The 12,919-nt window shown below is 28.0% G+C and overlaps 1 protein-coding gene across 1 annotated transcript; it reads right to left on the bottom strand.

Annotated features, from left to right (window-relative positions):
• Window positions 1–6,180: 6,180 nt before the first annotated feature.
• On the bottom strand, window positions 6,181–8,063 carry LOC114380018 (peroxidase 3-like). Its single transcript, XM_028338901.1, has 4 exons — window positions 7,764–8,063; window positions 7,482–7,670; window positions 7,177–7,339; window positions 6,181–6,891 (listed from the first exon to the last, which is right to left on the bottom strand). The coding sequence occupies exons 1-4, from the start codon at window positions 7,971–7,973 to the stop codon at window positions 6,473–6,475; spliced, it is 981 nt and encodes a 326-aa protein (XP_028194702.1). The 5' UTR covers window positions 7,974–8,063; the 3' UTR covers window positions 6,181–6,472.
• Between the last annotated feature and the right edge of the window lie 4,856 nt (window positions 8,064–12,919).

The raw sequence follows: 12,919 nt of genomic DNA, 5'->3' as shown, positions 1-12,919 counted from the left end.
ATATATATATCAACAAAGTAATCGTTGAATATCTCGTGATTCTAATATATAATATAGTCTCAATGTGAAATCTCAGGTGAGTTATTATAAATTTTCTAATATTATCTTTTACATATAAAAAAATTCTCAACGGGGAATTTTAGAATAAAAAATTGACTTACCTGCTCCTATACTGCGAATCCATTACTTTAATCGCTTCGCACATTGAGCCAACGATATTTGACAAGAAATGTGAGTCATATATCCCTAAAGTGATTTTGTGATGTAATTCATTGTGTATGCTCAATGATACAGTGTCATCATTTTCTCTGAGACTGAAACTTTAGCTGTAAAGTATAAAATCCTTGACGCTTTCCGGTATTAGCTCCCTTGAAATCTATGGACATATCATAGGCATGTTTTTATAATATGTAAGAGCTTACTTTATGTGGCTAATTTGTTTTTGTTCTATTCTTCCTAGCCATATATGTTATTTCTTGTTTGCTTTCATTAAAACAATGCTTGAATATATAGGTATAACCAATTATCCATTGAAGTAAACAGAGCATTAGAATTATATAAATATATTTTATTCAGTGAAAAAAATAGAATTATAATTTAAACTTGGTTAAATTACTCGGTAGTGTATTTATAAAAAATATATATTTTTTTCCGAATCTAGTAATTAATATCCTTTTGAAACAATATTATTTTCTTCACATTTGAATTGATAATGAATTCATAGCACGTACTAAATAATCAAAATAATTAAAACTAGAATCGTCACTATCATTTTGACTATGATTTTTTTTTTATCTAAGTTAAAGTTTTGGGTATGAACTATTTGAGAATTTTCAAATAGGTCTTTAAATTTTATTTTTTAATTGGGTCTTTCCCTAGTAGCTGGAGACAAGAGATTCGTATGAGAAAACATAAGTAAATAAACTTATGCTTGAACTTCTAAAAATAAAGGCAAGTGAACAACCATTTGATTCCCATCAAAGTTTGCATTGAATCCTTTACACACTAATGAATGCAAACAAAGAGCATGCCCTTCTATTAAAATGGGTTGGAATGCCTATATGCAGAGTAGGCGGTTTATTAAGCAACATGAGATTTCCTTCATAACTTCTTGCAATATTTTGCATACAATCGATTCTTTTTATTGAATTTTACTCTTAGCAATTGGTATGTTTGAATTAAAATGCTTTTAAATTAGACCATGAATTAAAAATGTATGGAACAGTTCTACTGCTATTTTGCAGCGCAATCCAAATCTATATAAAAGAAATTTAATTGAGTCTCTAAGATTTTTAAATCGGTATAAATTATCATTTTGTGGTAGTTTCAAGCTATCATAAACTAACCTAGGGACCTATTTTTTAGTTTAGGGTTCTAATTTTTAAAAAATTAGTTCAAGAGCCTATACATAAAAATGGCTTCTTCGTCTTTAAAAAAAAAAGTAATTAATTGTGATATGCACACTAAAAAAATTCTTTTGCAGCGAATTATTTATTAAGAATATAGATATAGATATAGATACTGGTTCACAAATTGTTTTTAACAAATCATGTCTCGATCACAAGGTTAAACAATGATTTTTTTTCACTGGCTTCTCTTGCATTTGCTTCACTAACAGGGACCAAGGGAATATATATATATATATATATATATATATATATATATATATATATATATATATATATATATATATATATAAATATAGCTTATATAGTCATAAAACTTACATGGCTGACTAGCTGAGAAAATCTAGTTCACGTTCCATCAACTGTCATTGCCTATCAATATTTACAACAATAGATAATAAAGGAAATATTACTTTTGTTAACTACTTTTAGTGTTTACTTTTATTAGACATTATGTCCTTAATTAACAAATATAAATGCAATCACACACGGAGAAGAGAGGGCATATCCAACCGTTAAATAACTCCTTTATACATTTTTTTTATTATTTTACACTTGAAGATGTAACTACTCTAACGTCATCATGCACATTTTTGTGCTTGAAAACAATTTATATTTCTCAATCAAACTACTATTTTAAATACTAACCTCACTTCTCCCTATTTGTTGACGCGGAGGGGAGGGGCGCACAAAGGGGGGAGCGGGTGCGGGTAGAGCGGAGAGAGGAGGTGGGTGGCGGAAGAAGGAAGGGTGGGCAGAGGCTGAGGACCTCAAACCGAAAAAGGGAGAGGGAGGAGAGGGTTGGGGTGGAGTTAGAAAAACAAAAGAAATGAGGGAGGTGAAAAAAGGGAAAAAAATAATTTAAAATTTTAGAACCAGATTTATTATTTGAGTAAAAAATGATGAAAATTTTGAAAGTGATATGAGAATCCATAAAAAAGATATCTCAAAATAAGATTTATTATTAAAAATGTTCTTAATACTTAAGTTTACCAATCACCTTCTTCTTATTTAAAGTTCATTTCTATATTTATTTAAAGTTTTTATAATTATGTAACAATAATTCTTATTTAATTAATTTGTATATTGATTGCTTAATTTATAACAAAGTTTAGAGGATCTGTAGAGTCCTCGTACAAAGTTTGTTTCAGTGCTGAAATTTGCTTAGTGTTTATTGTAGTTTTTCAAAATAGATAGAGTACTAAAGATGGACTTTCATGGGCATGAGGAGAAATTAAGAGGCTATAGTCCCCCCGCAAACTTTGTCATTTCTACAAACTTGAAGAATAAGAAAATGACAGATAAATTCTCCTTTTCAAGATTATCATCATTTCCACCTTTTTCTATAGTTCATATATATTGTAGTACCTGCACAATCTTTTTAATATGTACATCAAAATATATATATATATATATATATATATATATATATATATATATATATATATATATAATAAGAGAAATTGTTGTTGCTAGTGTATAAATTTCACCACAATAAATATAATAATAAAATAGAAATACCAACACACCAGTTATCATCATCTATATTACTAAAACTTGTGTTTACTATTTCTTATCTTCTCACAAAATATACACCTTATAACGAAGTTTCAATTAGTCGAATAGTTATTTCAGTTTTAAAAATATAAAACTAAATTCGCAATCCATTCAACGTATATTTTTGTGGTATAAAGATGGCTGATTGTTAATGAAAAATATTATTTAAACACGGATTATCTGAATATTATTTTAGCTAATTATGACTTAAAAACTAATCGAGAAAAAAACTTTTGAAAACAATTATATTTCACTCGGTATCAAAGTTCAACAAGAAGTGACTAATTTCATAAGTGAATCGATTTGGGTTACATTACTTACAGGTAACATTGCAGCATATTAGATAAAAGAGAAACAAAAGGGGGGTTACCAGTTTTGGATAGCAGGGAAAATCAGGTAACATTGCAACATATTTTATAAGTGACTAATTTGTCTTTCTCCAAAGTTACATTGCCATGCCTAATTGCAGAGGTCTAAATTAAAAGTTGAATTCTACTTGGCTTTACTTAATCACTCAGCCGTTTGGTCCAGTTTCACTGTTTTATTTAAACTAAATATAAGAATTTTTACTTTTCTTAGAAAAGTTAAGCCTTAATATACCCAATTCTTCTTTTTTCTGTGTGTGACTAAAATTGTTGTGAGGTGGATGGTGTCTCCAAGACTTACATTTATCTTATTCTAAAAAAATATTAAGAGTTCAAACTGTCAGTGGTTGGAAGTGAGGCTCAGTCTTACTTCCTTTGACTAACTCTTTAGCTGGGGTTAATTAATATATCTAATTTTAAACCTTTAGCTTAACTATTTGGCTTTTGTCTACTTAAAAGCAGAAGTTTCTGGTGTAAAAAGAAATTTTTAATGTAGAAACTTAAAGGTAATTAAAACTAAGATCTTGATGTGAAAAGAAAATTTATAAAGTAGGAGTTTTTAAAAGTAAAAAATAAGTGTTAAATAATGATAAAATCATGTATCATAAAAAATATTAAAAACATTTTCACGTTTTAAAATAGAAATTCAAATTAATAATACAAGAATTAGACTTTCGAATCGTGCGTGGCACGGGTTTTTTTAAATTATATATATATATATATATATATATATATATATATATCATTTTATATTTATTTATATAAATAAAAACAACAATTTTTAAATATTTAATATTATGTTAAACATAATTATATTATTAATGAGAAAGTTAATTAATTATATTTTTAATTAAATTAATTTTATCTTAAAAATTAAGTATATGAAAACTTATTGTAATTTTTTGTTCATCCAGATAACAATGGTGATGCGATATCTTTTGAAAAATAAATGTATGTAATTAAAATTATCCATTTTAAAGAATTTTAGTAATGAAAAAAAATATAAATATTAAAATTGAAAAATAATGTTAAATATTATATTTTTAATGAACATATTTTTTTCTTGAAACCGTTGAATTTTATTATAATTTTTTTCCAAGTAATAATATTAATGCAATACTAATATGAAACATAAAAGTTAAAAAATAATAAATAATATATATATATATATATATATATATATATATATATATAATGTACAATATTTATTTAAAAGACATATATCATTGTAATATAGACATAGATATGTTATAACTCTTTCATGTAACTGTCCTCATTGTCATGTCATTTTAATTTGAATTTATAACTTTTAATACAATAATGATTTAAATAAATTTAAATATTTCTATAATATCATATATTAAAATTTGTAATAAATATAAACATTTTATTAATTAAAATTAATTTAGACATTTGTATCATAACAAAACGTAATAATTATATTAGAATTTGTATTGAGTAAGTGATATTTCAAAATATTAATAATAAATGGTAATGTTATAACTTATAACCAGCAACTAATAGTTTTAAATTGTAATAATAAAATGAAGAAAAAAAAGCATGCTAATGCACATTCCTTTCCATTCAAAGCAAAGCTTCATTGTGGTTTTATGCTTGTAGAAAACTTAACCGACCTTATATATGTAAGCGAACACTCTTAGCCCAGGAAAAAAAAAAGAAGGCATTTTTTGTTCAAATTTATAACCTTTTATTAGTTGATTATGTGAAAATTAAGAAGAGGATTCACATAAGCAAATATGAAAAACTTAATGTGAATAAGGAAAAATCAACATTTCAACATTATCATAGGAAAACAAAATTAAAACTTACATTAGAATAGCTCCTTAGTTCGCATGTATCCCAAATTTGATGACCTCAACATCTCCCAAATCTTGTTCTAGTTTTTTTAATTGGTTTATTGTTATAGCTCATTTAGCACCATTCTCCAATGATCTTTGAATCATCTAAAATCCAACAAAATCCAAATCATTAAAAGAGAAATTCACAATACTTAAACTCGAATGAAAAATGAAGAGAATTTTAATAAAAAAGACTTTTCTTCCAAAAAGGTGTTTCAATTACCGATCACGAAAACACTTATAAAAAATAATATAAGAGAAAGAATTATGAATATCACTTGTACTTGATTTCTTGTGAAAATTATAGCATTGGGAAATGCAGAGGATTTAGGAAAGAAGAAAATAAATACTATATTTAACAACTTAATCTAAATTTAGATGGACAGTGGAATAGGTATATTTATAGATCTTTTAATAAAGGAGAGATATAATAGACAATAAAATTTTTCATATATTAACACATGATTTCATATATTAGCACAGATAAATAATCTGATGTGACAATATATTTTGTATCTTTAAGATTTATATATTATAAACAGATAAATAGTTAATTTATATTTATATAAAGGTAATGTTAGAATGGTTAAAAAAAATATAAAAGTAATGTTCACACCTCCCTTTTCTTTTATCTTAAATTTAATACTGGACCCTGCATCCACATCCAGTAACACGATAAATAATTATTGGTCAACAAAGTTTGTTGTTCAGTTAACAAAGTTTTTATTTTTTGCTTAAAAAACATATCAGTTCATTCCCAAATGATAGATGCTATTAATCAATAATCAATTTATCAATAACCAAGTAAAATTTCTGATCTAGAAGAAATAATTTTATAGAACACAACCTCACAAGTACAACTTTGCCTATATTGGATTGTGTTGCTTTTGCCTTGGATACTTTCTTCACATTCTCTGTTTGTATAGTTTAAAAATAATGAACAAGCATTCAGCTTCAATTAAACCAAAAAAGAAATTAAATTGAGAATATCAGTGAAAAAGTACATCAATAAATAAAAAACTAAACATAAATTAACTCAGCTGTGGGTAGCACAAGAAATTCTGCTTCTTATTACAAGATCTACCAGCAAAGTTGGAAATTATAAGAATAGCAATGGAACCCACTTATTCCAACGCACATACAACAACCATACCATACGGGATCACTCATATGTAAACAGACACCACATGGCATAGCATAACTAATAAAAAAACATGGCATAGCATAAATAACCAAACTCAAAAAATAAATGATACAAGATTCATCCATGAACAAGACAAGATTCTTAGCTATTTACAAATGCACAATGCTTCCTGATCTCTCCTTCTGTCCCTGTCTTTACATTAATTCTTCCCATTTTCTCCATGGAGGTTGCAAACTCAGCAAAGAAATTTTCAACTGACCCTTCAAGCAATTCAATGATTTGAGCCTTTGTAACTGAGTTTGTCAACAATGCAGCATCTGACTCAAATAGACCCCTTCTCTTAATCACATGACTATAGTAGCTAAGATCAAATGTCTTGCGACTTCCAGGGTCCATCTCAATTTTTGTGGTGTTCAACTTATTGAGGTCCGTGCACTTGAAGGCTTTCAGATTTGCAGCATATTCACTGTCTAATGACGGGTCTTGATCACCCTTGCCAGTGAAATTGAACAAGCGGTTTGACAATGATGAGCAATGAGCGATACCAATTGTGTGAGCACCTGAAACAATTTGAACTCTTGGTGATTACAAGGACAAGAACAATGCATAATTCACACCAATTTGTTGATATATTTTTTCAAAGAAAAAAGTGCAACAAAATTCAAGTAATAACACATTTTAACCTTAAAATTAAACAAACGGATAGTGTCCTAAAGTCTAAATGATAAGAACTAGATGATTATATTTATCAAATCAACCATCCTGAAGATTTGAAATATAATTAATAAAATCCTAAAAATTAAATTATTTATTTTCAACTTGGAAAATTGTTTGATAAATAGTACCAGAGAGCAGGACCAAGTCCTTCAAATCAAGTCCTTGGTTGGCAAAGAGTGTTTGTAGGGTGGTAAAGTTAGAAGATGGAGCAGGAATGTTATCTCTGGCTTCCGTCAAGTTAGAGATGACCCCATCTCTTCGACCTGTTGGAACTTTCCAAAATGGTCCACCCTGTAAGCCAATGTCAGTAATGGCATAAACATACAAATTGGTCATTTATGTTCTCAAAAAGAAAGTGTTAAGATTTAAGATAAAGATGAAGCAGAAGTTGTACTAATATTTAAGCTTTTCTAGATAGAAATTGAGCACTTACTGTGGCTACAATAGTGTCTCTGGCAGACAAAGTGAGGATATCAGCACAAGAGACCACACCAGGGCATTCTGCCTCAACAAGGCTCTTTATTCTGTCAATGAAGTCAAAGCCTCTTACTGTGAGATTTGGAGGAGCATTCTTTTCAGCTTGATTGGTTGTTGAGTTCAGAAGGACTGATGCATCACATCCCTGAAATGCTTCATCTTATTAGCTCCTTAACCTTAATCTAACATTGTACTTGTTAAGTAAAAATGGAAGGAGCTTAAAGATTGTAGCACATACCCTTACAAAACAGTCATGGAAGTGCATTCTTATCAATGCAGCTGCTAGTGATGGAGCATTGTGGATATGGTCATGGACAAATTTCAAAACGATTTGCTCAGCGTTTGGGCAACTCTTGGCATAAAAACCAAGCTGAAGTTGAGCATGAGTTGATGCAATCAATGCCAAGAGGCAAAGACTCAAAAACCTGAAGTTGCTTCCCATTTTCATGTAGCTGGCACAAATCCTAGAAGCTTGAGTGACTATATATACTCAGATGCTTCTTGAAAGAGGCAATTTCATTTCTCTTTGCTGTTTCCACAACAGTGGTCAGTGATTTATAGTCCTAAGGTTGAGCTAAAAGTAACATGACAAATCATAGAGATGGTCCATGCAGCTAACTAACACGTGCGATGAGGTGATGCTATACCTTCTGCTTTACCATCCATTTGCATATAATAATTGTGTCCTGTATAATAAAAAATAATAATTAGTTGGCAGTGCCCTTATAGGACAAATATAGTGAGTTCAAAATAGCTGAATTTGTGAATGCTTTAGCACACGTCAATTGATTTTTGCTTGCAATTTAATTACAGGATACTGAATGTTGATACGTTGTTCAACCATAGGAAGCCATACGCCATATGTTTATAGCTTTAATCTGCTTATATATATACTAGTACCATTTTAAACACGAGTTTAATTTATAAAAAATATTTTTGCATAAACATGTAATAGAAATTTACCTTGTCGTCATGTGTTAGATGAATAGGATTATATGGTAAAATAGTCAAATCTTGTTGTAAAAACAATGTATATAAACTATAAATACATGCATTGAACATATGCGGTGGCTTAACTCTATATATAAAGTATTCCTTGAATATCTCGTAATTTCAATTTTAATCTAGTCTCAAAGAGTGATTTAAGAATAAACAATAGGCTAATTACCTGCTCCTATATACTATGAGTCCATTACTTTAGTCGCTTTGTACATTGAGCCAGCCATCGATCAAAATAAATAAAGGGTGGCTACCTGCTGCCAACTATGGACCAATGACGTGCAAGTGAATTATAGTTAGTAGAAAAAAGAGTTCTACTTTGTTAAATAGCGTTTTAAGGATATTATTTAAGGAATTAAAAATAAAAAAATATTTATTGTGAAATTTATAGGAAAAAACAAAAAAAAAGGAAAAGAAAATGTAATATTTTGTCGCTCAATAATTTTTTTTTTCATTTCTTAATTAATGTTCCAAGAACATATGTAAACATTTACCAAAAAGTTGATATGATGTAAATCTCATCATGAATATAATCATAAATTAAAGTGTTAATGATATAAAGATAGAGACAAACATTTTGGTAAATCCTTTTATGTATAGAAAGGTCAGAGTGGTTCCCACATGCTACTTTCGGGTAGTATAACAATAAACTAGTCAGGAAATGCTTAACGAATTGGTTTTCATTTCTTATTTTGGTGTTGTAAGGTAAAAGAAAGTATATATAAAAAAAATAGAAACACTCGTTTAATTTACATTTCGCCGTTAATATTGAGAACTTTACATTGGTGTTATCTTACGGCAAGTGTAAGTGAAGTTAAGTAGTTAATTAACTATCAGTACTATTCTTATTATTGTAGCTAGTGACCCAAAATAAAATTACTATAATAAGCCTTAAAAGTCAAAATTGTTGGGGAAATAGTTAGAAGAATATATGGATAATGGAACACATGGCTAACAAAACTTGCATAGATGTGTTAAAGAGTGACTTGGTCAAATTTCAAACGGATAAAAATAATGAAGAGCTGAGTGCATTTAAATTGATGTGAATTTTGTGGAAATCACTGCACGTAACCAACGTAACCAAAGTGTAGTAGGCCCAGTTTCATGTCTTTTCTGTCCCATATTGCATAAAGCCATAAAGCATGCATGTTAGTTAATTCAAAGCAGATTCCAAATCATGTGCCTATCGAACGCGGAGGCTGTGCTTTGTTGAAAAAGTAAAGCTCAGAAAACCCCTAATTCATGCAAGGTTTTGGATCAACAACATTTTGAGTACTTTCATGTAAATCAATGATTGGTCTTTGTAGATAAAAAATGACCCAGTTTCAAATGCAGGAACGTGATGACATGAAATCAGGAAAAGGAAGAAAAAGAAAGATTAATTCGTTAAGCCAGGTTTTTCAATGAGTAGGTGGTCGATATTATTTAGCTTCTAATTTAATTTTCCTTTAGTCTTATAATATCCCACGATATTAATTCAAGGTTTTGGATTTTACTGTATTATTTAACAAGATGAAATATCATATGAGAGGAACATATTTTATAAGAGAATAAGATAATTAAATCTGAATTTTATAATTAAGTATAAACAATTGAAATTAATTTTATTATATAAGATATTTCTTCTCATAAAATATGTCATCTATTTAATAATATCATAACAATGAAAAAATACAAGCAAGAGTTGTTAAATAACATTGTAAATTTTCCTTTACAAGCTATAGTTTTCCTTTAGCCTTATATCCTAATTATTAATTTTTTTTCTCTAGTTAATAATGTTAAGGATTTTACATCGACTACTAATAAGATTAAAATAGTATATATTAATAAAAAAAAATAACCTTCGTATCATGAATTAACTTTTTGATGTTAAGTCTAAATTCAAATTTTAAAATAATATTAGAGTCAATTTTGATTATTATTGTTTGGCCTAGTGAACTATTATATATCTAATCATCTAAATTTCAAACTTAAGAAGACAACCTCTTGATCTAAATTAACACGAAATAAATTTATAAATCCTTAATCTTTTTTTAAAAGGCCAATACAAAAGTTTTATTACCATCAGTTCATAACACGAGTTGGATGTAAACTGAGTCTGTTAACAATAAATCCTTAATTAATAGCAAAAGGAATAATTGCTTTTTTGTATACCTTGTTTTATTGGGAGAGCTGAAGCCTATTATATTCCATTGTTTTTCATGTTTTTTTTTATTAGGGTATAAAGCTGTCGGCAGCAGGATGAAGCCACCAATTATGTCCTTGTGCTGTTGTGCAATGCTTGTCATGTGCTCCAATATTGTATGCAAAATTATCCTTCAAATTCTATAATATTAGAAGTAAAGACTGAGACAAATTTTATATAGTAAATAAAAGGACCATCGTTTTCTGAATCACCAACACCATAGGAAAAAAAAAATCCTATGTACTTTAATAATACACATCTTCTTTCAAGGAGTCAACTAAGTGTTTATATATATCAAATGAGTTCTAATTTTCCTTAATTATTTTACAAGTTCATTCGACTAAATTATGATATTTGATAAAGGTTTTATTTAAATAAATTTCTCAATAAATACTTATAAATAAAACAAATTAAATTACTCTCTTAAGTTAAAATTAATTTATGTCCTTCGACTTTTATAAATGTCTCTAATCTAATTTCTTAAAAAATTGGACATATAAATTGATTTTAGTTATAAGTGTCAAAATGGGCATTACTTTTTTTTTATAATTTTTTTTATAAATTTTAAAAGATAAATAAGTAAATAATATCAGGGCGGACTAATTTTTCCAGCTTTAATTTTAATTTATGGAAAAACTTTTATTCATTTTTATTTTCTTTTCTTTTTAATTATTTTTAACCATTTCTATCTTTTTTAATACATTTTTTATTATTTTAATTTTTAATAAAGCATTTAATGTTTTATAAAATTTAATAATAATTTGAAAATAAAAAAATTGAAAACTATGTTTACCTAAAAAATTATTTATAGAACACAGTGAAATACAAAAAGGGATGTTGAATTGTAGTTCAAATGATTTTCGCAAATCTTTTCAAAAGATTTATATTATTTGTTCGTAAGACGGTTAAAAATGTCAAGACAAACTATGTTTTAACAACTCTTATCAAAACTATTTGTGAAACCAAAAAAAAAGGAATATTTGAAACACAAAGTTAAAAGAAATATAGGAAAAGAGATTGAGAGAATATATAAAAAAACATAAAAAAAAAATTCTCATGATTCATCTCACCATCTCACCTTAAGATTATTGAGATTATGTTCAATTTTTGACACACCATTAAGTTTCACCATAACTTATGAAGTTATATGAAGGAAAATGATGTACATATGTTCTTTGTATTATTTTACTCTTGTCCATTACTTCAAAAATTAATTATATCAAATACTTTTAATTTAATTAATTTGTAAGTGTAAGCTTTCAGTTGAAAGCATGGAAAGCATATTTGGTAATACTTTTTTAACTACATGAAAAATTATTTTACTAGCTAAAAAATTTGTATAAACAATCTCTAAGTAGTGTTCCATCTTCTTATCTCTTAGTTGAAAATGTTTTCTTCTCATTTTTATTTCTAATGTGTTATTTTTTTTCTTTCACAATCTCTAGTTTACCCGTTTATATATTTTCAGAAATGTAATAGCCTCTCACATTCGATACTTCAAGTGCTTCCTTCAACATTGTTGATGAGAATGAATCTTTGAAGACCAGAAGAAGATGATTGCCAGCAAACCTCAGCAATTTTATAAAAGAAATAGCAATTGAAAAATGAAAAGCATTGCTTCCTTGGGCAAAGTTTTTACAGTAACTGCCAGATTGGGGGACCATTATGTCAAGTAATAAGGAGACCCTTCAAATACTCCATTCCATATTTCATGTAAGGAAAGTGATACTACGACTTATTGCAATGATTCTTTGTCCTCGTTTAGAGACATAATTTCCAGCTTGGCACTTTGAAAAGTCAAAAGTACATACTACATAAAGAGCATATAGGTCCAGTAAAAGGAATAGCAATAGCATAAGGTAAACAGTTGTTTCATAATGTTATAGCAATAACATTTTGGCAAATTAAAGGAGTGCTCGTCCCCATGTGTAGAATGTAAAGTAAAGACGCACATTCCTTTGGCTTTAATGAAAATGCTAAAGAATGGGAATTTGGCAGACGAATTTTCTTTCAAGGCAGCTATTTAGATTTATGGCATATTATTATTGCTAAATTCACAAGTATATATTAAAAACATATCCATTTCAACCAATCATATAATGCGCATATCTTTCAAGGCAGCTATTTATATTAGATCACCTGCCTTGAAAGTTAGAATTATGATTCTTTCCATTTCAAGCACCAGACACAAGGTAACGGCATCATGAGTT

This window comes from Glycine soja, chromosome 12, assembly GCF_004193775.1.
Source record: "Glycine soja cultivar W05 chromosome 12, ASM419377v2, whole genome shotgun sequence".
NCBI classification, from domain to species: Eukaryota; Viridiplantae; Streptophyta; class Magnoliopsida; order Fabales; family Fabaceae; genus Glycine; species Glycine soja.
This window is presented reverse-complemented; position numbering and strand designations above follow the sequence as displayed.